The sequence below is a fragment of the Chiloscyllium punctatum genome, chromosome 8 (genome assembly GCF_047496795.1).
Source record: "Chiloscyllium punctatum isolate Juve2018m chromosome 8, sChiPun1.3, whole genome shotgun sequence".
In the NCBI taxonomy this organism is placed as follows: Eukaryota; Metazoa; Chordata; class Chondrichthyes; order Orectolobiformes; family Hemiscylliidae; genus Chiloscyllium; species Chiloscyllium punctatum.
This window is the reverse complement of record NC_092746.1, coordinates 93709021-93736879: the sequence shown is the minus strand read 5'-3', so window position 1 is coordinate 93736879 and position 27859 is coordinate 93709021. Positions and strand designations below refer to the sequence as shown.

Genomic DNA, 27859 nt, shown 5'->3' with positions numbered 1-27859 from the left:
CGAAATGTCGATTCTCCTGCTCCTTGGATGCTGCCTGACCTGCTGCGCTTTTCCAGCAACACATTTTTCATTCCTGCAACAGAGGTACTCAGAGGATTGTGAATCTTTTAATTCTCCGCCCCATAGTCATCTTAGTCATTGAGTTTGTTTCAAGATTGGCGAATAACAACCTGTAATGTAGTGGGTTGTAGTTGATTAGCCCTGATTGTATTGAGTAGTGGAAAAGGCTGCAATGCTAAAAGGTGTACTTCTGTAATGTTCCTTTCCAGCTGGAAAGGGAATAAATGGTTTATTTGTTATTTCTCTAACCTTGTAATAACATGCAGTTTCTTTGAAGAGTTTTTTGTTTGTTTTCACAAGGTTAAGAAGTCTGAAGCAGGTGAAAGATTCTGTTTTTGATACGATAAATATCTGTAAAAGATCAACACTTTTTTTGAGGTTGTAAGCTGCAATGCACTTTTCAATGTATATCTTGAAAGGATGTTTGTTTAATGTGCCAGTTTCAGGCTTATTTCGAAGACTTATCAGTTTGGTTACTGGTTCACTATACAGTTGAAATAAAGAAAATGGGTGTGGAGGAGACATGGTAGATGTGACAGAGCATGGAGGGGCAAAAGAACCTGAGGGAATTTGGAAAATACTGAAACAGACTTGGAAAATTTGAGGAGGAATTTAGAGGTTAAAGGGGGTGGAGGGGGAACAGGAGCCCATGTAGGTCATTTGTAGTTGGAAGTGGAAGGTGAGGGAGAGCAGTGAGGGCTTGAGGCCTGACATTTCCTGAATTCATTGGGTTGATGTCCCAGTAAATAGAACTGGCCATTTTTGCCACTGCCCACTTCTGTTGCCACCTTGGCCGTACCTCCATCTAACTTTTGCCTCCTAACAGCAAGATTGACTATAATTCAACCTGTTTTGACTCTACACTTGAAGGAAAGTTATTCCTATTATTGTCCTTTGGTGTCCTGCTGCCATACAAGGAGAAACAACAGCAGGTTTTCCAGTCCTTTTACTGCTTAGATAAATATTTGGACATGAACAAGTTCAGGCAGGAAGTTGAAGCTGTACAAAGTAGATATCTTATTTAATTTTATTGAATATCCCTTGTACATAAAACTTTGCATTAGAGAAGTTCATATAAAGCATCTATTGGTGACTACTTGATTTTTAATGTCCCTTTCAGCAGTCATTGGGACCATTGTGACACAGACAAAAGCTATGAGGAACAGTAATCAAAATTACAGTTCCTAATATTACTCGCACAACTAGCTTTCACAGATTTGAATCTAAAACTTGATTTTACCAGGACATTCATTTATTTTTATTCATGGGATGCAGGCATCACAGGATGAGTGCCACAGTATTTATTTCCTATCCATAGCTGCCCAAAGGGCAGTTAAGAGCCAACCACATTCCTGGTGGAGCTGTAGTTACATGTAGGCCAGACCAAGTAAGGACAGCAGTTTCCCTTCCTAAAGGACATTAGTGAACCAAATGGGTTTTATTTACAACAATCAACATTTGGTTTCATGGTTGTTAGACACTTCATTCCAGATTTATTATTGAATTCTTTGGCACTGAGCCTGGCACTGTTGCTCCGAAGGGAAGGGGGGAAAATAGAAAAGCACTAGTGGTAGGGGACTCAATAGTAAGACTGATTGATTGAGAGAAGATTTTGTGGTTAGGAACGGGACTCCTGGAAGGTATGTTGCCTCCCCAGTGCTAGGGTCTGGGATGGCACTGATCGGGTTTACAAGATTCTGAAGGGGGAGGGTCAGCAGCCAGAATTCATGGTAGATATTGGCACCAATGATATAGCCAGGAAGGGATTGAGGATCTGAAAGGTGACTACAGAGAATTCGGTTGGAAGCTGAAGAGCAGGACGAGTAGAGTAGTGATCTCAGGTTTGCTACCGGTGCCACGAGATAGTGAAGTGAGGAACAGACAGCGAATGCAGCTTAACACGTGGCTGTGAGGCTGGTGCAGGATGGAGGGCTTCAGATACCTAGACCATTGGGATACCTTCTGGGGAAGATGGGACCTGTACACAAAGGATGGGTTGCACCTGAACTAGAGGGGCACAAATGTCCTGGGTGGGAGTTTTGCTTGTGTGATTTGGGAGGGTTTAAACTATTTTGGCAGGGGGGTGGGAATCAGAGCCACATGTCTGAGAGGGGGTCAGTTGTAGACAGGGCAGTGACAGGATGTATTAAATCTATCAGGAAGGTTTCCCATGTGATGAGACCAAGGGATCGGTTAAAGTGTGTCTGCTTTTAATGCAAGGAGTGTCTGAAATAAGAGTGACGGACTTAGAGCATGGATCAGCACTTGGGGCTACGATGTTGTGGCCATAATGGTGACATGGGTTTCACAGGGGCAGGAATGATTGCTTGATGTTCCAGGGTTTAGAACGTTTAAAAAGAACAGGGAGGGTGGAAAAAGAGGAGGGGGTGTCGCATTACTAATCAGAGAGTGCATCACAGCTACAGAAACAAAGGTTGTTGAGGAAGGTTAGTCTATTGAGTCAGTATGAGTGGAAGTTGGGAACAGCCACTGCATTGGGAGTTTTCTATAGACCACCTAATAGCAGTAGAGAGGTTGAAGATCTCATAGGTGGGCAGATTCTGGAAAAATGCAAAAGTCGCAGGGTTGTTTTTATGGGTGATTTCAACTTTCCCAATATCCACTGGAACCTCCCTCGTGCAGATGGTTTGGATGGAGCCATTTTTTGTCAGGTTTTCAGGAGGGTTTCCTTACACACTATGTAGACAGACCGGCGAGGGAAGAGGCCATTTTGGATTTGGTGCTCGGCAACGAACCAGGACAGGTGTCAGATCTTGCACTTTGGTGAAAGTGATTACAACTGTCTCATATTTAGTATAGTCTTGGAGAATGAAAGGAGCAGTTACCAAGGAAAGATATTTAATTGGGGAAAAGGAAATTATGACGCTATCAGACAGGAGTTGGGAAGTACAGGCTGGGAGCTATTGTTCCACAGAAAGGGCATAACAGACATGTGGGGATTATTTAAGCAGTAGTTGTTGCGAGTGATGCACAAATTTGTTCCTCTGAGACAGGTAAGAAGAGGTAAGATTAAGGAACCTTGGATGACAAGAACAGAGAAACTTCTCATCAAAAGGAAGAAGGCACCTTACGTAAGGTAGAGGAAGCAAAGATCTAGCACAGCTTTAGAGGATTAAAGGCTTGCTAGAAAGGAGCTCAGAAATGGACTGAGGAGAGCAAGGAGGGGGCATGAAAATGGCTTGGCCAGAAGGATGAGGGAGAACCCAAAGGCATTTTACTCATATGTGAGGAATACGAGAACGAACAGGGAGAAGGTAGGGCCGATCAGGGATAGCGGAGGGAACTTGTGCATGGAGTCTGAGCAGATGGGGGAAGTCCTAAATGAGTTTTTTGCTTCTGCTTTCATCGAGGAAAGGGAACTTGTTGTAAATGAAAACTTAGAGGAGCTGGGATACAGTCTTGACCAGATCAAGATTGATGTGCAAGAAATTTTGGAAAACATTAATATGGATAAGTCCCCAGGGCCAGACCAGATTTATCCTAAGCTGCTCCAGGAAACTAGAAAGTAGGTTGCTCAGCTGCTGGTGAGGATATTTGCCTCCTCACTCTCCACAGGAGTTGTACCAGAGGATTGGAAGGAGGCAAATGTTGTTCCTCTTTATTCAAGAAGGGTAATAGGTAAATCCCTGGCAATTATAAACCAGTCAGTTTTACATCTGTGGTCAGCAAAGTTTTGGAAAGAATTCTGAGGGATAGAATTTATGACTCTTTGGCAAAACATAGTGTGATTAAAGGCAGTCATCATGGATTTGAGGGGCTGGTCATGCCTCACTAATCTTATTGAGTTCTTTGAGTAGGTGACAAGATAGGTTGACGACGGCTGAGCAGTGGATGTAGTGTATATGGACTTCACCAAGGCATTTCATAGGGTTCCCCATGGTAGGCTCATAAAGTCAGGGAGGTTTGGCTATCTGGATTCAGAATTGGCTGGCTGACAGAAGGCAGAGTGTGGTTGTAGATGGAAAGTATTCTGCCTGGAAGTCAGTGTTGAGTGGGGTCCCACAGGGGTCTATTCTTGGGCCTCTGCTCTTTGTAGTTTTTATAAATGACTTGGATAAGGAGGTTGAGGGGTGGGTTAGTAAATTTGCAGATGACACAAAGGTTGGAGGTGTCGTCGATAGTATCTAGGGCTATTTAAAGACCGGATTATTGGCATTGTGGAGGAACAGAGGGATCTGGGTGTGCAAGTACATAGATCCCTCAAAGTTGTCACCCAAGTAGATAGGGTTGTTAAGAAAGCATATGGTGTTTTGGCTTTCATTAACAGGGGGATCGAGTATAAGAGCCGCGAGGTTTTGCTACAGCTCTACAAGTCCCTGGTGAGACCACACTTGGAATATTGTGTCCAGTTCTGGTCACCCTACTATAGGAAAGATAGGCTTTGGAGAGGGTGCAAAGAAGGTTTACCAGAATGCTGCCTGGACTGGAGGGCTTGCCTTATGAAGAAAGGTTGAATAAGCTTTGACTTTTCTCTCTGGAGAGAAGGAGGAAGAGAGGAGACCTGATCGAGGTACACAAGATAATGAGAGGAATAGATAGAGTCAACAGCCAGAGACTTTCCCCAGGGCAGGATTGACTGGTACGGGGAGTCACAGTTTGAAGATATTAGGAGGAAGGTATAAAGGAGACATCAGAGGTAGATCCTTTACGCAGAGTTGTGAATGCATGGAATGCATTGCCAGCTGTGGTGGTGGAAGCAGAGACATTGGGAACTTTTAAGCGACTGCTGGACATGCACATAGACAGCAGTGAGTTGAGGGGTGCATAGGTTAAGGTAATATATTTTACATTAGGATTAAACCTCTGCACAACATCGTGGGTCCCAGGGCCTGTTCTGTGCTGTACGTTTCGATGTTCTGTGTTCTAATTAAAGTTTCTTTGTGTGCTGTGGTGGGATTCGAGCCCAGATCCCTAGAACATTATCTGGATTACTAATCTAACCAGTAGGGCATCAAAAAATATGAAACCAAGGTTGCATAAATGTTTCTCAATCACTTTCATCCCATGAAAAAGAAATGTTTACATGAGGAAGGTGGCTCTAATAGAGAATTTTACCCAATGATATTTGCCCTTATCCACAAATGTTCATGTAAGACCATTTTCCCCAAAACATCTTCAGTGTTGATTTGCAAATCTTCAAAGCAAGATACTACAGTGAGACCACTTCCTCATTAAAAGGATGTTGGAGAGAAGTAACAGATGAAAATAAACTTTTACTTTTTGCCTCATTGGTACATGGAGGACACTTCTTTTTTTTTATACCAATATATTGTATGTTATTTTGTATGATCTCATGGAAAAATTGGCATAACACATTAGTATAAATGGATATGGATATTGTAGTACCTTAAAAGGAAAGTTTTGAAAAAATTACTAGTTCCTTGCTGCCATTGAGAAAATGTGGTTGAAAAATACAAGTCACATAATTACATGGTAGCCCTACTTGGAATTAACACTCCCTTAATATGTAGCTTCCTACTGGAAAAACAAGATCAGTGGATCATCCTAATATTGAAATTGACCTTCTTGATCTGATCTTGACCTTGAAAATTACCTTTGTACTCTTTGAACAAAGTTGGTAGATGTGCTTTGTTTAATGTTCATTGTTCAGAAACCGCTTAGTAAATTGCTCTAATCTGAGCATGTAGTTTCTGGTTTTGAAAGCCTTATAAGCATTCACTTTACTGCTGCATATAATGCTTGAGTAGTTCACAAAATATTGTATTGGTGGTTAAAAGATTTATAAAGACAACCTGAACTGCTGGAATAAAAATGACATTTTTGGTTTTTGTTTCATGTTTATTTTGCAGCATACAAGATCAGTGCCAATTCAGTTATGATTGCAAAATCATTTTGATAAGAAGAATACGTCTTAATCCCAGTTAGAATATTTCACTGAAAAAGTAACCTTTGATCGACTTCAACAATTTAACTTTTATGGTGTAGATAGAGGCCATTCAGCCTATTAAGTCTGCATTAACTGGAGAGAAACCATCCACCCATTCTAGTCATGCCTACCAGCCTTGGTTTAAAGCCTTGTGCTCCCCTCTTTAGCTCAATCCCTTCTTGTCTTTTACGAGTATGTTCTGAGTAGATGATATGAATGTGTTTTTGTTCTTTTTTGTTGGGTTTTTCATTAAATTAGTAAAAGTAAATCATTTTTTAAAATATAAAACTGAACACTGTATTTTGAACTATGGTGTTAACATCTCATGACTTAATCTACAGCTGGTAATGTGTAGAAACCAAGATTCTCTTTTTCTGGGAAGCTCCATGCATGCTGATTGGCTGCATAGATTCAACCTCCTTTTGCTGTGTGGCATGCAAGTAGACCTTTTATGGAGGTTTATAAAGTCATGGTGGGCGTGGATAAAGTCAATATCCATGGTCTTGCCCTTGCATGGGAGAGTTCAAAACTGGGGTCATTTTTTTCAGGTGAGAGAGAATGACTTAAAGGGGACAGAAGGGGCAACCTTTTTACGGAGTGGCTTGTGGGTGGAATGAACTGCCAGAGAGAAAGTGGTGGATTATGCCGTTTAAAATACATTTGGTTAAGTTCACGGATAGGAAAGGTTTGGAGGGATATGGGATAGGCTCAGGCTGATGGGACTAGTTTAGTTTGGGAATATGGTCGGTGTGGACTGGTTGGACTGAAGGGTCTGTTTCCATGCTGTATGACTGTGTAGTCATGTATTTAGGCTGCAGAAGGTTGGTACCACTTGTTTAGGTATTCCTGGTGCTGCTCCCAGTATGCCATCCTATACACTACATTGAACTGGAGTTCAGCTTCTGGCTTGGTACTAACAGTAGAGTGGGTGATATGCCGGGCCATGAGGTTGCTGATTGTGGTTGAATGGCCGCAATGCATCCTGGATGTCCCTTCTTGAATTGCTCGACCTATTTGAAATCTGCCCTGATTAATGCTACACTAAATGGTGGTAGTGTTTAACATAACATGGTGAAAGACTTCTTCCAGGTGGTGGGGAGCTGCCTTCTTGAAAGCCTACAGTCCATGTGCTGTAGGTAGCCCCTCAGTACTGTTAGGGAAGGAATTCCAGGATTTTGATCCAATGACACTGAAGGAACAGTGATATATTTCCAAGTGAGGATGGAGAGTAGCTTGGAGGGGAAGTTGCAGGTGGTGGTGTTACCATATATCTGCTGTCATTGTCCTTCTACACGATCATGGTTCTGGGTTGGAAGGTACTTTTTAAGGAGCCTTGGAAAATGTTTGTAATCTTGTAGTGTCTCAACTGGACATTGGTGATGCAGGAAGTGGATATTTATGGATATGGTGCCACTCAAGCTGACTCCTTTTACTCTGGCTTGTATCAAGCTGCTTGAGTGTTGTTGGAGCTGCACTCATCCAGACAATTGGGGGAGTTTCTTGTAGATGGTTCACATGTTTTGGGGTGTCAGGAAGTAAGTTACTTGCTGTGGTATTCCTAGCCTCTGACCTGCACTCATAGCCATTGTATTCATATGGCTATACCAGTTAAGTTTCTTGTTAGTAGTAAGCCCCAGGATGTTGATAGTTAAGGATTTGGTGATAGTGACACTGAATTTCAGGGGATGATGGTTAGCTTCTCTCACTGGAGCAGATCATTGCCTGCCATTGTGTGGCATGAATACTAATTGCCATTTTTCAGCCCAAGCTTGGATATTGTGCAATTCTTACTACATTTCAACAAAGACTGTAGTAGCGTCTGAGGAGTCATGAATGATGGTGAAATTGTGCAGTAATCAGTAAACACCTCATTTCTGACCTTTTCATGATGGAAAAAAATCACCTGAAGTAGCTGAACATGATGGCTTGAGGACACTACCCTGAAGAACTCCTGCAGAGATGACTGACTTCCAACAAGCACAACTATCTCCCTATATCTAACCTGGAAAGCGTTTCCCCCTGATTTCTATTAGTTCCAGTTTTGTTAGGACTTCTTCAAGCACTGTGGTTAATTGTTGTCAAGGGCTGTCACTCTCCCCTCACCTGGAATTCAGTTATTTTGTCTATGTTTGAACCAGGAGGTCAGGAGCTGAGTGGCCCTGGTGGAACCCAAACAGGGTGTCACTGAGCAGGTGCTGCTTGATAGCACTATAGATGACACCTTCCATCACTTCACTGATGATCGAGAGTAGTCTGATGGGTTGGATTTGTTCTACTTGTTGCATACAGGACATAACTGGGCAATTTTCTACATTTTGGGTCGGTGCCAGTGTCGTAACTAACTGTACTGGAACTGCTTGGCTAGAGGAGCAGCTAGTTCTTGTGTACAAGTCTTCAGTACTATTGCTGGAATATCGTCAGGCCCATAGCCATTGCAGTATCCAGTGACTCAGACCATTCCTTGATAGCGAGTGGAGATAATCAAATTGGCCAAAGACTGGTATATCTGATGCTGAGGACCTCTGGAGGAGGCTGACGTGGATCATCTGCTTAGTAATTTGGCTGAAGATAATTAGAATTAGAATTCTTACAATGTGGAAACAAGCAACCTTCTCTTTTGCACTGATATATTGGGCTCCCCCATTACGGAGGATGAGATTTGTCTAGAGCCTCCTACTCCACTGAGTTGATTGTCATCCACCTTTTTATAACTGTGTGGCAGAACTGTGGGTCTTAGGTCAGGTCTGTTGATTGTGAAGTCACTTGGTTCTGTCTATCATTTGTTCCTTTATGCTGTTTAATGTGCAAGTAGTCTTGTCTGGCAGCTGCTGCAGGTTGACACCACATTTTTAGTTATGTCCTTCTGCATGCTGGATTAAACCAGAGTTGATCCCCTGGCTTGATGTTACTGGTAGGGTGGGAGATCTGTCAGGCCATGAAGTTGATGGTTGATGGTTCTGCTGCTTTTGACCACCCACAAAGCCTGATAGATGCCCAGTCTTGAGTTGCTACATCTGTTTAAATTCTGTTCCATTTAGCATGGTTATAGTGCCACACAACACAATAGAGGGTATTCTGGATGTAAGTTTTATTTGCTGAGCTGGAAGGTTCGCTTTCAGACGTTTCATCACCATACTAGGTAGCATTATCAGTGAGTCTCTAATGACGCACTGGTAGTATGGCCTCTTTTTAATTTGTGTCCAGGTTTCCTTGGTTTGGTGATGTAATTTCCTGTTTTTCTTTTCTTGGGGGGTGGTAAATGGGATCCAAGTCAGTGTTTGTTGATAGAAGGATGGCCCTCCAACCAGAACACTAGGAATTCTCGTGCTTGTCTCTGTTTAGCTTGTCCTAGGATGGATATGTTGTCCCACTTGAAGTGGTGTCCTTCCTCATCTGTATGTAAAGATATTGTGAGAATCGGTCATGTCTTTTTGTGGCTAGTTGATGTTCATGTATCCTGGGGGCTAGTTTTCTGCCTATTTGTCCAATGTAGTGTTTGTTACAGTTCTTGCAAGGTCTTTTGAAAATGACATTAGTTTTGCTTGTTGTCTGTATAAGGTCTTTCAAGTTCACTAACTGCTGTTTTAGTGTTGGTGGATTTGTCGGCTATTAAGATACCAAGGGGTCTCAGTAGTCTGGCAGTCATTTCTGAGATGTCTTTGATGTAGGGGAGAGTGGCTGGGGTTTCTGAACGTGTTTTGTCTGCTTGTTTGGGTTTGTTGCTGAGAAATTGGCGGACTGTGTTCATTGGGTACCCGTTCTTTTTGAATACACTGTATAGGTGATTTTCCTCTGCTCTGCGTAGTTCCTCTGTGCTGCTGTGTGGTGGCTCATTGAAATAATGTTCTAATAAAGCTCTGTGTGGGTGTTAGGCTAATTGCTTCTGTAGTTCAGTGTTTGATCTGTATGTGTTGTTTTCCTGTAGACACTGGTTTGAAGTTGCCCATTGGCTGTTCACTCTATTGCAACATCTAGGAATGGTCGTTTGTTGTTGTTTTTCCTCCCCTTCAGTGAATTTTATGCCAGTAAGGGTATTATTGATTGGTCTTGAGGCTTCCTCAAATTTGTTTTGTTTAGTGATGACAAAGGTGTCACCCACGTAGCAGACTCAAAGTTTGGATTGGATGGCTGACAGAGCTGTTTGTTCAAGTCTCTGCATTACTGCCTTTGCTAAGAACCCTGATATCGGAGATTCCATGGGTGTTCTGTTGGTTTGTCTGTAGGTTGTTGGTGAAGTGGATGATAAGGCATAGATCCACTAGGTTGACAATATTATCCTTGCTGATGAAGTTGATGGTGTTTGGTGCATGTGTCTTTGGTTCTTCTAATAATGTAGTCAGTGTTTTCTTGGTTGGGTTGATGTTGATGGATGTGAATAGGGCTGTTACGTCAAAAGAGACCATTACTTCATCCTCTTCTATTTTGGTATCATTTTGGTCTTCAGGAATTCTTGAATGGAGCAGCGTGAGTCTTCTACTAAGTGTTTTAGTCTTTGGTGTAGCTCCTTGGATAATCTGTAAGTTGGTGTTCCAGGTAGCGAGCCTATGGGTCTGAGGGGGACTCCTGGTTTGGATAATTCGTAGAAGCGTGGTGAGTTGGATCCATCTGGTTTTTATTTTTTTAGAATTCGGTCTTAATGTCTCCAGATTTGAAGGTTTTTTGAGTAGGGCTGTGATTCGGTTCTCTAGTTGTGGGGTCGGGTCTATTGTTGGTATCTGTAAGCAGTGCATTCGCTTCTCAGTATAGGGGGGTCTCTGACATAAAATGGCTGTCAAGCGTCAGCAGGTAGGAGAACAATATTTTGGGTAGAGGGTATTCTCCATGTGAAGTCAATACTTTACCTCCACAAGGACTGTGTGGAGGTCACTCTTGCTGATACTGTCATGGAAAGATGCATTTGTGGCAGGTGGGTTGGTAAGGATGAAGTAAATTCTGATGCTTGACTACTCTGAAACAGCCCTCCTTATTTTGGTATGAGCCCTGAATTGTTAGAAAGGAGGATTTTGACACTGGCAGGAAAATTGACAGGGTTGTGTTTTCTGCTGTTTCCTGTGCCTAGGTTGATGTCAGGTGGTCTGTGTCCAGCTAACTCCTTTTTTTGGAGACTGTCTGTCGAGCAATTGTTACAATGGAGGCCATTTCAGAGAGTAGTTAAGAGTGAACCAGATTGCTTTGGGTCTGGAGTTGCCTGTATTTGATTTGATTTTATTGTCATGTGTAATGAAGTACAGTGAAAGTCTTTGTTTACGAGTGGTACAGCTAGATCATACTAAGCAGGGATGTATAGATCAAAGGCTGTAAAAAAAAATCTGAGGCATACAGGTTATGTTGCACAGGGCATGCACTAGGCGAGATCAGTATCATTTTGAGGTTAGACAGTCCATTCATCAGTCTAATAACGGCCAGGAAGAAGCTGTTCCTGAACCTGTTAGTCCATGTGTTCAAGATTCTGTATCTTCTGCCTGATGGAGGAGGTTGTAGGAGGTCATTACTGGGGTATGGTTGGTCTTTGATAATGTTGGCAGCCTTTCTGCAGTAATAAGATGTGTAAATGGAATCCATGGATGGTAGATTGCCTTCCGTGATGGTCTGGGCTTTGCATACAACCCGCTGTAGTTTCTTATGGTCCTGGGCAGAGCAGTTGTTATACCCGGCTAATGCCTGAAATGTTGATTCTCCTGCTCCTTGAATGCAGTCTGACCTGCTGTGCTTTTCCAGCACCACACTCTTGACATATGCACCCAGACAGTATGCTTTCAATAATGCATCTGTAGAAGTTAGTGAGGGTCCTTATGGACATGCTAAGTTTCCTGAGCATGAAGAGGTGTTATTGTGTCGCCTTGACTGTTGCACCCATGTAGGAAGTCCAGGACAGGTTGTCAGTTATCATCACTCCAAGGAACTTGATGCTGTCCACTCTCTCATAGGCCAGATCAGGTGAGTATGGTGGATTTCCTTTTCTACAGCATATTAGCAAATGTGATGAGTTTTTTTCTGATAATCTACACTGGTTTCATGGTCATCATTAGACCTTTTATTTTAGGTCAGTAATGGTGCTACCAAGCCACTCTTGGTAGACTGAGGTTTCCTAGTTAGAGTACCCTGTACCCTCCTTGTGTGCCCAAATAATGTTTAACATGTTAGAGAACTGTTTGTCTGTGAGGAGAGATGGTAGGTTGTAATCATTTTACTGCTATTTGACCTGATTCAGTGTGGAATCCAGAGTCAATAACACAGCAACTCCCTCACTGCTATATATCGTTGTGTGATAACCTCTGGTGAATCAGTCATGTTGCGGGGATAAGATCGTCAAGGATGGTGGTTGTAGTGAGTAGTTTTCTTCAACTGGTTGTAGAAAGGTGTTGCAGAATTTTGATGTATTTCCAAATTGTGATGGTGTGTGATTTGGAGCTGGTTTCTGTTATTCTTCTCCATGGTTGTGGTTGTTGGTTTGGGAACTGCAGTGCACCTTGGGTAGCAATGACTGCAGTATGACCTATCCCACTCCTTTCTAAGGACAGAGGTAGTCTGCACTCGTTGGATGGAGCACTTTAAGGATCTCCAAGTCCAAATCTGAATTTAATTTCATTGCCATCAGCATCTCAGCACAACCTTAGCCTGACACGGTTGAAAGGCCATCCGATTGCTGAGAACCAACCAGTTCACTGGTGCAGATGAAATCCTCAACTGAAATACTGTAATATATTCAAGAAATCCGTTTGACATAAATAACTGATTTCTTCTTCCTCATCTGGAAGGTGGATTTCAGCAGATCTTCAAAATGCCAAAATTGTGGCCAAATTCGACAATGGTCTTTGGACTGATTTATGGTGACTGCAGACAGGGTCATTACAAAAATTCTTCACTAGTCACCTTCTGGCAATAGCTGAATAGGTCTTCATGGTGCAGATTCCAACCTTCATGAGTGTTAATGTCATCTCAATTTTCCCCCCTCAGTTGAAGCAAAATGCTCAGAGACACAGTGTAGTTTTACCTCCTTCACCTTTATTCCAGGCGCTGGAGGGAGAAAGAATGATCGCCCATGTGCACAGAGACATGAGTTCTCTGTCTTGGTTTCTCAATTAATCATATAGTCATTTTACAGGGAGGAACATCCAGATAAGGCTATATTAATTGGATGACCGTTACAGTGAGCAAGTATCAATAGTAAAGATTAAGCCATCTGCTGTTACACAATGAATACTGGTTTCATGTGATGAATACTTAACTGACTTTACATACTGAATGTTTCTAATATTGTTAAATAGCTTTACATAATGAATGCTTTTCCACCTTGTTAACCCATTACCCTTGCCTCCAGCACCCCATTGTTAACTACGAGTTCTTATCTGATCTGAGTCATGCTCAGGTGAACCTTTTTATTTCACAAAACCCAGAACGTAACTCTTTCCCTACCTGCTTATACCCTATACACGCTCTCATTAAGGTCACAGCTGATAGTAATCCTGGATATGTTGGATCCCAGGATGAAACTAGGTTTGATAGATCATAAATGTTTTGCAGTTGTTTCATGTTGTGCTTTGTTATTGAACCATATTCGCATGAGGCTGCAGATGATCTTTAACAATGGAACATAAGCTTGCTTGCTTTTGTGTTATAGGTTTGTTACAATTAGAAGCATCAAAACATAGTTTTATCATAATCAAAACATTATCCATTACAAGGACTCAATCCCAGAGAAACATCACTTTCATTTCATCTTCCTGTTACTGACACAATGCAGTTTTTTTTCTTTTGAATTCCTTTCCTTACCATTCGTCTCAGTCCAATTTCATAAAACTTTCACAGTTCTGATGGTCTAAATTTTCTCAGTTCTAACAACTTGAAGATTTTCTATCTGAATTCTCTTGTTTTAGAAACTACTTTTGCTGAAATTTCTGGTTCCCCAGAACTGAACTGGAAAAAACTTAGCTCAGAGAAACCAAACTACCTTCTAAATTGAACACTGGATTCTTCTGAATTAACTTTGAAACCTTTGTTCTGAAGTTAAAACTAAACCAATTGCCTCAATGAATTTATTCTACCTATTATAAACCCAGCAGAGTAAATAATTTATCTATTAACACCACAGGAATTTGCTAGGCAGTGAACTCAATGTTCTTCGAAATTGTGTAGTAAGATCATCTGTCCAAATGACTTCCTGAACAAAGTCCTTGCAGAACTGACTACAATCTCACTACATCATTTTAAAATTCAGTTTCCAAAAATACAATGCACCTTTTCAGTACAAGAAGCACAATAAAACTGATCTTCACAGCGAGAGTTGAAGAACAATTGGCATAGCATAGTTGGGGGCAGTGATGCACAATGAGAGCCAACTAGTAGAAAACCCTTTTCTTGCTGATATTTAGCTTAAGACCCAGTCTCTCATATACCTCTGTAAACATGGCCTATGAATGCACACACATGTAAGCATGGTCTGAACAGAGTAGCAGAAATCGTTTTATATATGGCCCTCTTGGACTTCTCAAAGGTGTTCAAATTTGTCAACTTGGAAAAACGATACTGTTCTCCTTAAATTTGGCTGTTCACAGAAAGAACAACATTGTCTGCCTGTTGTACAACAAGTATTGTGGAGGTGCTGGTGTTGGACTGGGGTGGACAAGGTCAGAAGTCACACGACACCAGGTTATAGTACAACAGTTTTATTTGAAATCACTAGCTTTGTCATCTGACAAAGAGGAGTAACTCTCTAAGACCTTGTGATTTCAAATAAACTGTTGGACTATAACTTAAGTCAGAAGTCACATGACACTTGCACAACAATGTGCCAGCTCTTGATCCACTGCAAATCCAATTGGTGTACAAACTGGGATCAAACAAAGCTATGTTATCATTCCAAAATCCTTCTCCATCTTATCCATGCAGCTCATGCTGGAGTGAGCTTCTCTCTCAGGTTGAGTGTGAAACTGTTCTCCTGCATCATTCCAGTCAAAGTCATTTGAGCTGCATTGGACAGACTGTGCATACATGAGAGCACTTTCATCGGCCATGTTTACAGAGTTATGAGAGACTGGGTCTGAAGCTAAATTTCAGGAAGAAAAGGGGCTTCTACGAGCCAGCTCCCACTGTGCATCATGTAGGCAATGCTGGATGACTGGAGAAATTGAGGTTTTGTTCAAGAATAAGAAGGAAGCATATGTCAAGTATAAACTGATATCAATAGACAGATTCCTTAGAGTGTAAAGGCAATGGGAGTATACTTAAGAGGGAAATCAGGAGGGTAAAAAGGGGTCAAGAGATGGCTTTGGCAAATAGGGTTAAGGAGAATCCAAAGGGATTTTATAAATAAATTAAGGACAAAAGGATAACTAGTGAGAGAATAGGGCCCCTCAAAGATCCGCAAGGCAGCCTGTGTGTAGGACCACAGGAGTTGGGGGACATATTAAATGTTGGTGTTGGATGTCTTAAAATATATAAAGGTGGATAAGCCTGATCAGGTGTACCTGAGAACTCTGTGGAAAGCTAGGAAAGTGATTGCTGAGCCCCTTGCTGAGATATTTCTATCATTGATAGTAACAGATGAAGTGCTGGAAGACTGGAGGTTGGCTAACGTGCTACTATTTAGGAAATGTAAGGAGAACCAAGGGAACTCTAGACCGGTGAACTTGATATCAATTGAGTTTTTTTTTTGAAGAAGTAACAAAGTGGATTGATGAGGGCAGAGTGGTGGACATGATCTGTATGGACTTCAGTAAGGTGTTCAACAAGGTTTCTCATTGGAGACTGGTTAGTAAGGTTAGAACTTATGGAATGCAGCAAGAACTAGCCGTTTGGACTCCGAACTGGGTGGTGGAGGCCTGTGACCAGTGTTGTGCCACAAGGATTGGTCCTAGGTCCACTGCTTTTCATCACTTTTTATATAAATGATTTGGATGTGAACATAAGAGAAGTAGTTTCAGTATGCAGATGACAGCAAAATTGGAGGTGTAGAGAACTGTGTAGGTTACCTCAGAGTACAGTGGATCTTGATCAGATGGGCCAATGGGCTGAGGAGTGTCAGATGGAAGTAAATTTAGATAGATGTGAGGGGCTGCATTTTGGGAAGGCAAATCAGAGCAGGACTTTTGCACTTGATGGTAAGGTCCTGGGGAGTGTTGCTGAACAAAGACCTTTGAATGCAGGTTCATAGTTCCTTGAAAGTGGAATCACAGGTAAATAAGATCATGAAAAAGGCATTTGGTATGCATTCCTTTATTGGTCAGAGCATTGAGTATAGGAGTTGGGAGGTCTTGTTGTGACTGTACAGGACATTAGTCAGGCCACTCCCAGAATACCGTGTGCAATTCTGGTATCCCTGCTAGAGGGGGGGATGTTGTGAAACTTGAAAGGGCTCAGAAAAGATTTACAATGATGTTGCCGAGCACCAATGGAGGGTTTGAGCTATAGCGAGAGGCTGAACAGGCTGGGGCTGTTTTCTCCTGAAGCTTTGGGTGCTGAGGGGTAACCTTATAGTGGTTTATAAAATCGTGAAGATCATGGATAGGGTAAATAGACAAGCTGTTTTCCCTGGGGTAAGGAAGATTAGAACCTGAGGGCATAGTTTTAAGGTGAGAGGAGAAAGATTTTGAAAGGGACCTAAGGGGCAACTTATTCATGCAGAGGTTGGTGCATGTATGGAATGAGCTGCCAGAGGAAGTGGTGGAGGCTGGTAGAATTACAATTTTAAAAGGTGCCAGGATGGGTACATAAATAGGAAGGGTTTAGAGGGCTATGGGCCAAATTTTGGCAACTGGGACTAGATTAATCTGGTCAACATGGACGAGTTGGACTGAAAGGTCCATTTCCATGCTGTCCATCTTCATGAGACGTGGACAGAACACTGCAGACATCTCTAATCTTGAGAGAAAGATCATTAGTGATATCTCTGTAAAATCTTACAAATCCAATGGCAGGATGGATGTCAGTGTCACCCCTCAAGCCAATATCCCCAGTATCAAATCAATGCTTATTTGTCAATCAGAGTTGAAAACTGTGGTGCTGGAAAAACACAGCAGGCCAGGCAGCATCCAAGGAGCAGGTGAATCAACGATTCTCCTGCTTCTCGGATGCTGCCTGGCCTGCTGTGTTTTTCCAGCACCACATTTTTCAACTTTGGTACTCCAGCATCTGCAGTCCTCACTTTCTCCTTTATTTGTCAATCAGCTATGTTAGGCCAGCACACCAACAACATGCCTGACACCGGACTTCCAACAAAAGCTGTTTATTCTGAATTTCATCTTGGCAAGCAGGTCCCAGGAGGGCAGAAAAAGTACCTCGAGTGCCCTGACAGCCTCACTGCATGAATACAACATCCCCCTCCAATCTTTTGCCTTGGATCGTAAAAACTAGAGAAGAAGTATCTGTGCAGGTGCCAATAATCTTGAGCATCTCTAAAAGCCCAGGTAGAGGCCAAGCACAAACGGTGGAGGGAGTGGGTCTAAGATTGTGTTAGGGGATTCTCTGGTCTGAGGTAAAGACAGACACTTCTGTGGCCAGCAGTGAAAAATCAGAATGGTGTGTTACTTCCCTGGTGCCAGGATCAAGGATGTCCCAGAGAGGTTGCAGAATGTTCTCACGGGGGAGAGGGACCAGCAGGAGGTCATTGTCCACATTGGAACCAACGACATTGGAAGGGAAAAGGTTGAGATTCTGAGGGAAGATGATAGAGAGTGAGGTAGGAGTTTTAAAAGGAGGTCCTCAAGAGTAGTAATGTTTGATTTACTCCCTGCTCCATGCGCTAGTGAGGGCATGAATTGGAGGATAGAGCAGATGAGTGCATGGCTGAGGAGCTGGTGTATGGGAGAAAAATTCACTTTTTTGGATCATTGGATGCTGTTTTGGGGTAGAAGTGACCTGTACAAGAAGGACAGATTGCACTTAAATTGGAAGGGGACTAATATACTGGCAGGGAAATTTGCTAGAGCTGCTCGGGAGGATTTAAACTATTAAGGCAAGGGTGGTGGGACCCAGGGAGATAGTGAGGAAAGATTTCAATCTGAGACTGGTACAGTTGAGAACAAAGGTGAGTCAGTCAGGGCAGGCAGGAACAAAGCAGAGAACAAGGTAGGACTGATCATTTAAACTGCATTTATTTCAATGCAATGGGGCTAACCGGGAAGGCAGATGACCTCAGGACATGGTTAGGAACATGGGACTGGGATATCATAGCAATTACAGAAATGTGGCTCAGGGATGGACAGGATTGGCAGCTTAATGTTCCAGGATACAAATGCTACAGGAAGGACAAAGGGAGCCAAGAGACGAGGGGGAGTAGCGTTTTTGAGCTGTGCTGAGGGAGGATATTCCTGGAAAAACATCCAGGGAAGTTATTTGGGTGGAACGGAGGACTAAGAAAGGGATGGTCACCCTTATTGGGATTTTATTATAGACCCAGTAATAGTCAGAAGGAAATTGAGAAACAAACTTGTAAGGAGATCTCCGTTAACTGTAAGAATAATAGGGTGATTATGGTAGGGGATTTTAACTTTCCAAACATAGACTGGGACTGTTAAGTGTATACAAGAAAGTTTTCTGATTCAGTATGTGGATGTACCTGCTGGAAAAGATGCAAAATTTGACTTGCTCTTGGGAAATAAGGCAGGGCAGGTGACTGAGGTGTCAGTGGGGAAGCACTTTGGGGCCAGAGACTATAATTCTATTCGTTTTAAAATAGTGATGGAAAAGGATCGACAAGATCTAAAAAATGAAGTTCTAAATTGAAGGAAGGCCAATTTTGATGGTATTAGGCAAGAACAATCAAAAGCTGATTGGAGGCAGATGTTTGCATGTAAAGGGACGGCTGGAAAATGGGAAACCTTCAGAAATGAGAAAACGAGAATCCAGAGAAAGTATATTCCTGCCAGGGTGAAAGGAAAGGCTGGATGACTAAAGAAATTGAGAGTTTGGTTGAGAAAAAGAAGGAAGCATATGTCTGGTATAGACAGGATAGATCGAGTGAATCCTTAAATATAACTCTTACTGCCTTTATACTCTGAGAGAAATCAGGAGGGCAAAAAGGGGACATGAGATAGCTTCGGCATAGGGTTGAGGAGAATCCAAAGGGCAGTAGGGTAACTAGGGAGAGAATAGGGCCTCTCAAAGATCAGCAAGGCAACCTTTGTGTGGAGCCAGAGGAGATGGGGCAGATACTTAACGATTATTTTGCATCAGTATTTACTGTGGAAAAGGACATGAAAGATATAGAAAGTAGGGAAATAGATGGTGACATCTTGAAAAATGTCCATATTACAGAGGAGGAAGTGCTGGCTGTCTTGAAATGTATAAAAGTCGATAAATCCCCAGGGCCTGATCAGGTGTACCCTCGAACTCTGGGAAGCTAGGGAAGTGATTGCTGGGCCTCTTACTGAGATATCTGTATCATCAATAGTCACAAGTGAGGTGCCAGAAGACTGGAGGCTGGCTTAGTGGCGCCACTGTTTAAGAAGGGCGGTAAGGACAGGCCAGGGAACTATAGATCAGTGAGTCTGACGTCAGTGGTGGGCAAGTTGTTGGAGGGAATCCCGAGGGATGGGATTTATGTGTATTTGGAAAGGCAAGGACTGATTAGGGATAGTCAACATGGCTTTGCATGTGGAAAACCATGTCTCACAATCTTGTTTGAGTTTTTTGAAGAAGTAACAAAGAAGATTGAGGGCAGAGCAGTAGATGTGATCTATATGGACTTCAGTAAGGCATTCGACAAGGTTCCCCATGGGAGACTGGTGAGCAAGGTAGATTTCATGGAAGACCGGGAGAACTCTCCATTTTGGATACAGAACTGGCTCAAAAGTAGAAGACAGAGGGTGGTGGTGGAGGGTTATTTTTCAGACTGGAGGCCTGTGACCAGCGGAGTGCCACAAGGATCGGAGCTGGGTTCCACTACTTTTTGTCATTTATATAAATGATTTGGATGTGAGCATAAGAGATATAGTTAGTAAGTTTGCAGATGACACTAAAATTGGAGGTGTAGTGGACAGCAAAAAAGGTTACCTCCGATTATGACAGGATCTTGATCAGATGGGCCAGTGGGCTGAGAAGTGACAGATGGAGTTTAATTCCGATAAATGCGAGGTGCTGCATTTTGGGAAAGCAAATCTTAGCAGGACTTATACACTGAATGGTAAGGTCCTAGGGAGTGTTGCTGAACAAAAGAGACCTTGGAGGGCAGGTTCATAGCTCCTTGAAAGTGGAGTTGCAGGTAGATAGGATAGTGAAGAAGGTATTTGGTATGCTTTCCTTTATTGGTCAGAGTATTGAGTACAGGAGTTGGGAGGTCATGTTGCGGCTGTACAGGACACTGGTTAGGCCATTGTTGGAATATTGCGTGCAATTCTGGTCTCCTTCCTATCGGAAAGATGTTGTGCAACTCGAAAGGGTTCAGAAAAGGGTTCGGGGTGACATGGTGGCACCGTGATTAGCACTGCTGCCTCACAGTGCCAGGGACCCAGGTTCAATTCCTGGCTCGGGCAACTGTCTGTGTGGAGTTTGCATGTTCTCCCCGCGTCTGCGTGTATGCTCTGGTTTCCTCCCACAGTACAAAAATGTGCAGGTTAGGTGAATTGGCCTTGCTAAATTGCCCATAGCATTGGGGTAAATGTAGGGCAATGTGTCTGGGTGGGTTGCTCTTCGGAGGGTCAGTGTGGACTTGTTGGACAGAAGGGCCTGTTTCCATACTGTAGGGAATCTAATCTAATCTTTAAAAAAAAGATTTACAAGGATCTTGCCAGGGTTGGAGGATTTGAACTATAGAGAGGGGTTAAATGGATTAGGACTGCTTTCCCTGGAGCATGGAGGCTGAGGGGGTGACCTTTTTAGAGGTTTAGAAATCATGTGGGGCAAAGTCTTTTCCCTGAGGTGGGGGAGTCCAGAACTAGAGGGCATATGTTTATGGTGAGACGGGAAAGATATAAAAGAGACCTAAGAGGCAACTTTTTCATTCAAAGGGTGGTACGTGTATGGAATGAGCTGCCAGAGGAAGTGGTGGAAGCTGGTACAATTGCAACATTTAAAGAGGCATTAGGATGGGTATATGAATAGGAAGGGTTTGGAGGGATATGGGCCGGGTGCTGGCAGGTGGGACTAGATTGGGTTGTGAGATCTGGTCGGCATGGACGGGTTGGACTGAAGGGTCTGTTTCCACGCTGTACGACTCTAAACCTGAGCATTCCACACACCGCTACCTACAGCAGCTGGGTGGATTCAGGATTGGCCTGTTTAATCATCTACGGATCTACAACCCTATAGTGGGGGAAAAAGTCCTCTTTGTTCTCAAGGTACAGTCTAAGAAGGGAAAATAAATTTAATGCCACTCACGCAGGTTGCTTTGTCCTAATTGGTGTCCTGTTGCCTCGGTGTTTTTGAGCTTCGTTTGTCCAGACAATTGGTGCACTTTGCATAACTCTCTTAACATCTGGCTTGTAAGTCATAGAAAATCTTCAGTGAGTCATTGCAGAATGCTGGTGTCTGACCTACATTTGTATTTATATAAAATAAAAGCAAAATACTGCAGATACTAGAATCTATAAATAATGTTCAGAAAATGTTGGAGAAACTCAGGTCAGGCAACATCTGTAGAAAGAAAGAACATTAATATTTTGAGTTTGTGACAATTCAAACTGCAATCAGCTGGGAGATAGTTATTTAAATGCAGTTGACAGAGGGCAGAAGGAGGAGTAAGTAGGACAGATGGTGAGGATGGCCAGAGCAAAAGAGAAAGGGAGTGCTAATGGTGTTAAAGGTGAGATTGAAGTGTAAAATATATGTAAATAATAGTTGTGAAAAGGAGAAAATAAGTCTGCTCTGCTTACAGCAGAAAAATCCTGACACAAAGTGTTCGGGGTGGGGGATGAAGAGTGTATAAAAGAAGAGAATACCCATGTATTAATGTAAAGTATATGGCTGGTCCAGTTAGATTTTTGTTCAGTGATGCTTTTCTCTTACTTACTGTCTTTCCTCCTTTTGTGCTCGCTCTTCTTTTCTTTCTCTTCTTTCTTTCCTCTTTTCTGTTACTCTTTCTTTCTCACACTTGTCTCGCCCTTCTTTCTGTCTCACTCCTTTCTGTCTTTGTCCATAACCTGGTATTTGTGAAACATAAATGTTCATTACTTGGCACCAATCAGCCCAAACTGATGAGTTTCTGAGGAATGGTGTGTGGGACCGAAGACCGTAATCATTGTTGAATTTCCCCACTTATTACCTTATGATGGGAAAGCCATTGATGCACTTGAAGATGGTTGGGTCTAAGACTGCCTTGAGCTTTTGAATGTGTGAAGAGACTGCCAACTGATGTAAATAAATCCTGCACTCTTCCATTAGTATATAAATATTAATAGTAAAAGTGTGGTACAAGAAGGGTGGGCCAATTAGAGACCAAAAAAGGGATTTATTCATGGAAACATTGCATCAATCTTTAGCAAAAGAAGAAATACTGCCCAGATTGTGGTGAAAGGAGATAATTCAAATACATGAAGAGGAGCCGTTGGAGTTACTGCCTTTATTTACAGTTGATCAGGCCTCAGGATTGAAAAAAAGACATCCAAAGTCACCAAGGGAAGTGAGAGTAGAAATTTGAGGTATTGGTCATAATTTTCCAGTCCATTTTAGACCTAGGTGATGCCAGAGGACAAACTAATTGCAACTTGTTTTTAAAAAAACCCATTAAAGGTGAGTTCAGAAACTGTATGCCTATTAGTATAATCATGTTGGTGGCACAGCTTCTAGAAACAATAATTCAAGTCAAAAATCTCTTGGGGAATCTGGATTAATTAAGAAATGCCAGCATGGATTTGTTAAGGGATAGCTTTGCTTAACTAATGTTAGACTTTGTTTTTTGAAGAGGTAGTTGAGTAGGTCAGTGAGGATAATGCTGTTGATGTGGCACAAGTGGATGTCCAGAGACATTTGAGACAGTGCCACAATGCCAGACTTATGAACAAAGTTTCAGCTTAGATTACTTAGTGTGGAAACAGGCCCTTCAGCCCAACAAGTCCACACTGACCCTCCGAAGATCAAACCACCCAGACCCATTCCCCTACACCTAACACTACGGGCAATTTAGCATGGCCAATTCACCTAACCTGCACATTTTTAGACTGTGGGAGGAAACCGGAGCACCCAGAGGAAACTCACGCAGACAGTTGCCTGAGGTGGTAATTGAACCCGGGTCTCTGGTGCTGTGAGGCAGTAGTGCTAACCACTGAGCCACCGTGCTGCCCGCTCTTAGAGTAAAAGGAATAGTAACACATAGATCTGAAAATAGCTGAGCAATGGGAAATATTAGCATTCAATGGATGTTTTTCTGACTGCAGGAAGATTTATGGCTGGACTCTCAAGGAATCTGTGTTATACCATAAGATAGGAGCAGAATTAGGCCATTTAGTTCATTTGAGTCAGCTCTGCTATTCAAACGTAGCCTTCTTCCCTTGATCTGCTTACTAATCTAGAATCTATGTCAAAAGGTATGGTGCTGGCAAAGCACAGCCGGTCAGGCAGCATCCGAGGAGCAGGAGAATCGATGTTTCAAGCATAAACTCTTCATCAGGAATCTATTTATCCCTATCATAAATACACTCAATGACGTGGCCAATGTCGTATAAGGTTGCGATGAATTCCACAGATGTACCACCCTCTGGCTGAGAAATTCCTCCTCATACCTGTTCTAAAGGGTTTCCTCTTCACTCTGACGCTGTGCCCTAGAGCCGGAGTAGAATTGGGGTGTGGATCTGGTTGGGATGCTTTTCAGGGGATTGGTGGGAACTCAATGGGCCAAATGGCTTCATTCTAAATTGTGGGAATTCTATGATTATAGAAACATCCTCTCCACAACCACACTCTTTCTGGACCTCTCAATAGTCTTTTAAGTTTCATTGTGATTTCCCCCCACACATCCTACTACCCTCCTCAGAGTACAGACCCAGAATCCTCAACTGCTCCTCACGTGACAAGCCCTTCATTCCCAGCATCCTTCTTGTGAACCTCCTATGGACACCCTCCAAGGCCAGCATATCCTTCCTTAGATACCGGGCCCAAAACTATTCTCCATATTCCAAATGTTGTCGAACCTGAACCTTAGCAGTTTATTCCTGCTCTGAGCATTCATTTCAAGAGGGCGAGAATACAATCATTGCATTTAGCTTCCTAACTACCAACTGAACTTGCATGTTAATCTTAAGAGAAATAGTGTATGCCTCTTAATAAAGAGCAAAACCTCACACTTTCTCACATTGTATTCTATCTACCACTTCTTTGCCCACTCTGCAAACCTATCCAAGTCCTTCTGCAGGCTTCCCTCTTCCTCAACACTACCTCTCCTCCACCTATCATTATTGCTAAGTTTGCAGTTGATACAATGCCCTTAGTTACTTCATCTTAATCATTAATGTTAATTGGAAGTATTCTGAACAGTGAGGAGAATACTGTAGAACTTCAAAAAGACAGAGTTTGATGGAATGGCTAGAAAACTGGCAGATGAAATTTAATTCAGTGAAGTCCGACCTGATTCATGTTGGTAGCATGTTGGCTCCGTGGTTAGCAATGCTGCCTCACAGGACCAGACACCCAAGTTCAATTCCACAGTTCGGTGACTGTGTGCAAGCACAGACATTCTGTGTCTGCATGGGTATCCTCCAGACACTCCGGTTTCCTCCCACGGTTCAGAAATGTGCAGTTTAGGTGGATTGGCAATGCTAAATTGCCCACTGTGTCCAGGGATGTGTAGGTTGGCCATGGGAGTTGCAGGGATTGTGGAAAGAGGGGAATGGGTCTGGGTGGGATGTTCTTTGGACAGTCTGTGTGTACTTGTTGGGCCGAAGGGCTTGTTTCCAGACAGAATAGAGTTGAAATTGTACTATCTTCCTTTCTGCAAAATTTAACTCCAGTTATTGGATAGTTTTCTCCCTAATTCCAGTTGACTTCTTCAGTTTTCCCGAGACCCTGGTGTCATGTTGGTCAAGTCTTGCTTTGATATCAAGGGCAGTCATTTTCACCTCACCTGGAATTCAGCTCTTGATCCATTTTTGGCAAAGACTATTAAATGTGGAGTTCAGTTCCTGGCAGGACACAAGCTCTTATCAGTGAGTAGATTATTGGAAAGTGAGTGCTGTTGGATAGTGTTGTTGATGATCCCTTCCATCAATTTTTGCCGACTGAACGTAAACTGATGGTGCATTAAACAATGAATCACTTAAGGTATTACAACCAATTCAATGTCAGTAAAATGCTGCTTTCTATATTTATATGTTAAGCACATTGGAGCTATTTTTGCAATGAGTTTACGCTGTCAATGTTGTACAAACTATTGTGAAAGAGTTACTAGATAACAAACTGCAAAATAAGATTAGCTTGTATATGAAATATTGGAGCAAATTGAAATTAAATATTCAGTATACTTCTGTATCAGTCCAATCTGATAAAACCTTACTGATGTTCATTACTGATTTCTAGAACAGACTTTGGATTTTTTATTATTAGTTATAGGTAGTTTAAATTGTCTGCATGTTTTTATGTAGAAATACCATACTTTGTATGAACTGAGTTTTTCCATTTTTCACTAGCAAATCATAACTTTTGACATGCCTTTTAATTATTTTGTATGTAAACGCTTGATTGGTGTTATACCGAAAATGTTGATAGTACCCTAAATTCTACACTTCACAAAATGACAATATTTGAACTTTTAAAAATAAAATTGCATATTGGTGTGGAATCATACAAACTAGAAGTAGGACATTCAGCCCCTCTAACCGGCACCACCATTCAATGAAACGACCGATCTCATTGTGATCCCAAATCTGCCATCTATCTGACAGCAATGCACCCCCTTTTGCTTAACAAGAATCTACCTATCTTTGCCTTAAATAAAGAATTGTTGTAAATTACTGAGCGGCATTGTTTTTGGATTTTGTTAAAATGCCAATTTGTCTAATGGTGCATGGTGAAATATTTCAGAATAATTTTTTAAAATGCTCTAAAACTTTTGTGCTAGGATGAATTCTAAAACCAAAATCTAATTTTGTGGGCATTGACTTATTTAATTTGGTTATTCAGGTTATCATATACTTTACCAGATTTGCCTTGTACAGAACATCCCTTCTTTTGATTTGAGAAGTAACCTTACTGTCTTTTGGCAGTACAAATAAACAAGCCTTGCAATTGTTTACTCCGAGTTGCGCAATACCCTGTGTGACAGATTACAACCTGCCCATTGAGTTTTGAACTGTAGTTATTATTGTATGAGACATGTGACATTTCCCCTTTTCCCAACAGACCATTTACAAAAAAAAACCCAAGCGCTGGCACTTTGAGTGTTGTTGTAGAGGGCGCCGTTTCCAACAGCTTCTTGCAAAGTTGTTGTGACTGAGGGTATCCATGTTGTGGCGTAGTTGAATTAGGAAGCGAACGGGGGGGGGGGTAAGTGAGAAGTGAAAAGAAAACGGTCAATCGTCGTGATAAGGATCTCGCATTTTGAAATAAAAACGAGCCTAAAAACACAGTCTCCGATCGAAAGCGGAGTTTTCGTTTTCCGTGGAGCCGTTGGTAAAAACGGGTGGTGGGGGTGGGGGATGGTGGTGAGGAGAATTCGAAAAGATTTGGCAAAGGTAGGAGGAGAATCGGAGATGAGAGGGTTTTATACAGAATATCCTACAAAGGCGAAGGGTGGGCAGGTTGACTTGAAGCCAGGCGGGGAGAGAAAATAATAATCCTTCATAAATTCAGCCAGCAGCAGCAACATCCTCCTGCCGTCCCAACCGACCGCCGGCCGGTTGATGGGAGGGGGGGGGGTGGGGATTGCGCGCGCAGCTCGGCCGAGCCTCGTCCCTGTTGCTGTGCATTGTGGGATGGCTGGACTTTAATGACCGCCATGTTGGCCATGGCGTATTGAAGTCGACAAAAGGAACCTAAACGGACCGGGGGAAAAACCGCCTTTCTTCCGCTTCCAACCCCCGTTTTTTCTTCATGGAATGGAACTAGGAGCTCCAGTCTCTCATCCATGATAGGTTCCGGGCGGCTCCGTGTAGGTTTTACCGGGTGTAGGCGTCAACATTTCATCAGCGACTAAAAAAAAACGCATTATATATATTTATATATTTCCTTCCAACTACAACCACCCCCTCCCTCCTTCCCCTCCTCTCTGTCTCTCCCGCGGTGGTGTTTGGGTTTCTAATCCGCCGCGAACACGCACATACAAACCGAGGGAGAGCCGAGAATAATGAGCAAACTGTCGTTTCGGGCAAGGGCGCTCGATGCATCGAAACCCCTGCCCGTGTATCGGTGCGAGGATTTGCCGGATCTGCACGAATATGCCTCCATCAACCGAGCGGTGCCCCAGATGCCCACGGGGATGGAGAAGGAGGAGGAATCGGTAGGTGTACACGGGGCGGGTTTGGACGGGCGTGTTTTTTTTTAACATGTCCGTTCATTTTTGCACAAAGTGTTTTAAAAATTAATTTTATTCGGACGTGTTTGTTGGCCGTGGTCGGTTTTGGCGGGGGGGGGTGGTGGTGGATAGTGTTGGGTTGCTGGGAGGTGTTGCCTGTGTGCGCAGGTTGCGCGGCCGCCATTACACGGCTCTCGCTCGCTTCCTCCCAAACATGGGGCCGGGCCGCGGAAACGGAGAGACGGGGCTCCCGGAACCACCCACACTTTATCCCTCCGCTTTGGAGGAAGGCCGTCCTTCTTCTTGTTTCTCTTTATTATTCGAAAAACAATCGATGGTACAGTCACGTCGATTTTGTTTCACCTCCCGCCCCGGTCGCCGAGCGGATGGAGGAAACAAGTATATTGTTCCTTGTATATGAAAGATATTATTTTTACTCCCTCGGTGTACAAAAGATCACGTGACTGCCGAGGCAGCCATTTTGTTGTGTTTCTCTCTGGGTTGGGCCCGAGTTT

At 42.8% G+C, this 27859-nt stretch overlaps 1 protein-coding gene across 5 annotated transcripts in view; it reads left to right on the top strand.

Moving 5' to 3' along the window:
* LOC140480762 (enhancer of polycomb homolog 1-like) overlaps positions 1–27859 on the top strand; it is a 258043-nt gene that overhangs the window by 98538 nt on the left and 131646 nt on the right. The window contains exon 1 of one of the 5 annotated variants that reach the window (XR_011961397.1): positions 26799–27329. The exons of 3 other annotated variants lie outside the window; for them this stretch is intronic. Coding sequence is in view for 1 of the 2 variants with exons in the window: in XM_072576102.1 (XP_072432203.1) it covers positions 27177–27329 (153 nt within the window). In the remaining variant the exon portion in view is untranslated. Of the gene's footprint in view, positions 1–26798; positions 27330–27859 lie in introns of those variants that run through there. One more of the 5 variants, XM_072576102.1, reaches the window with a different exon arrangement.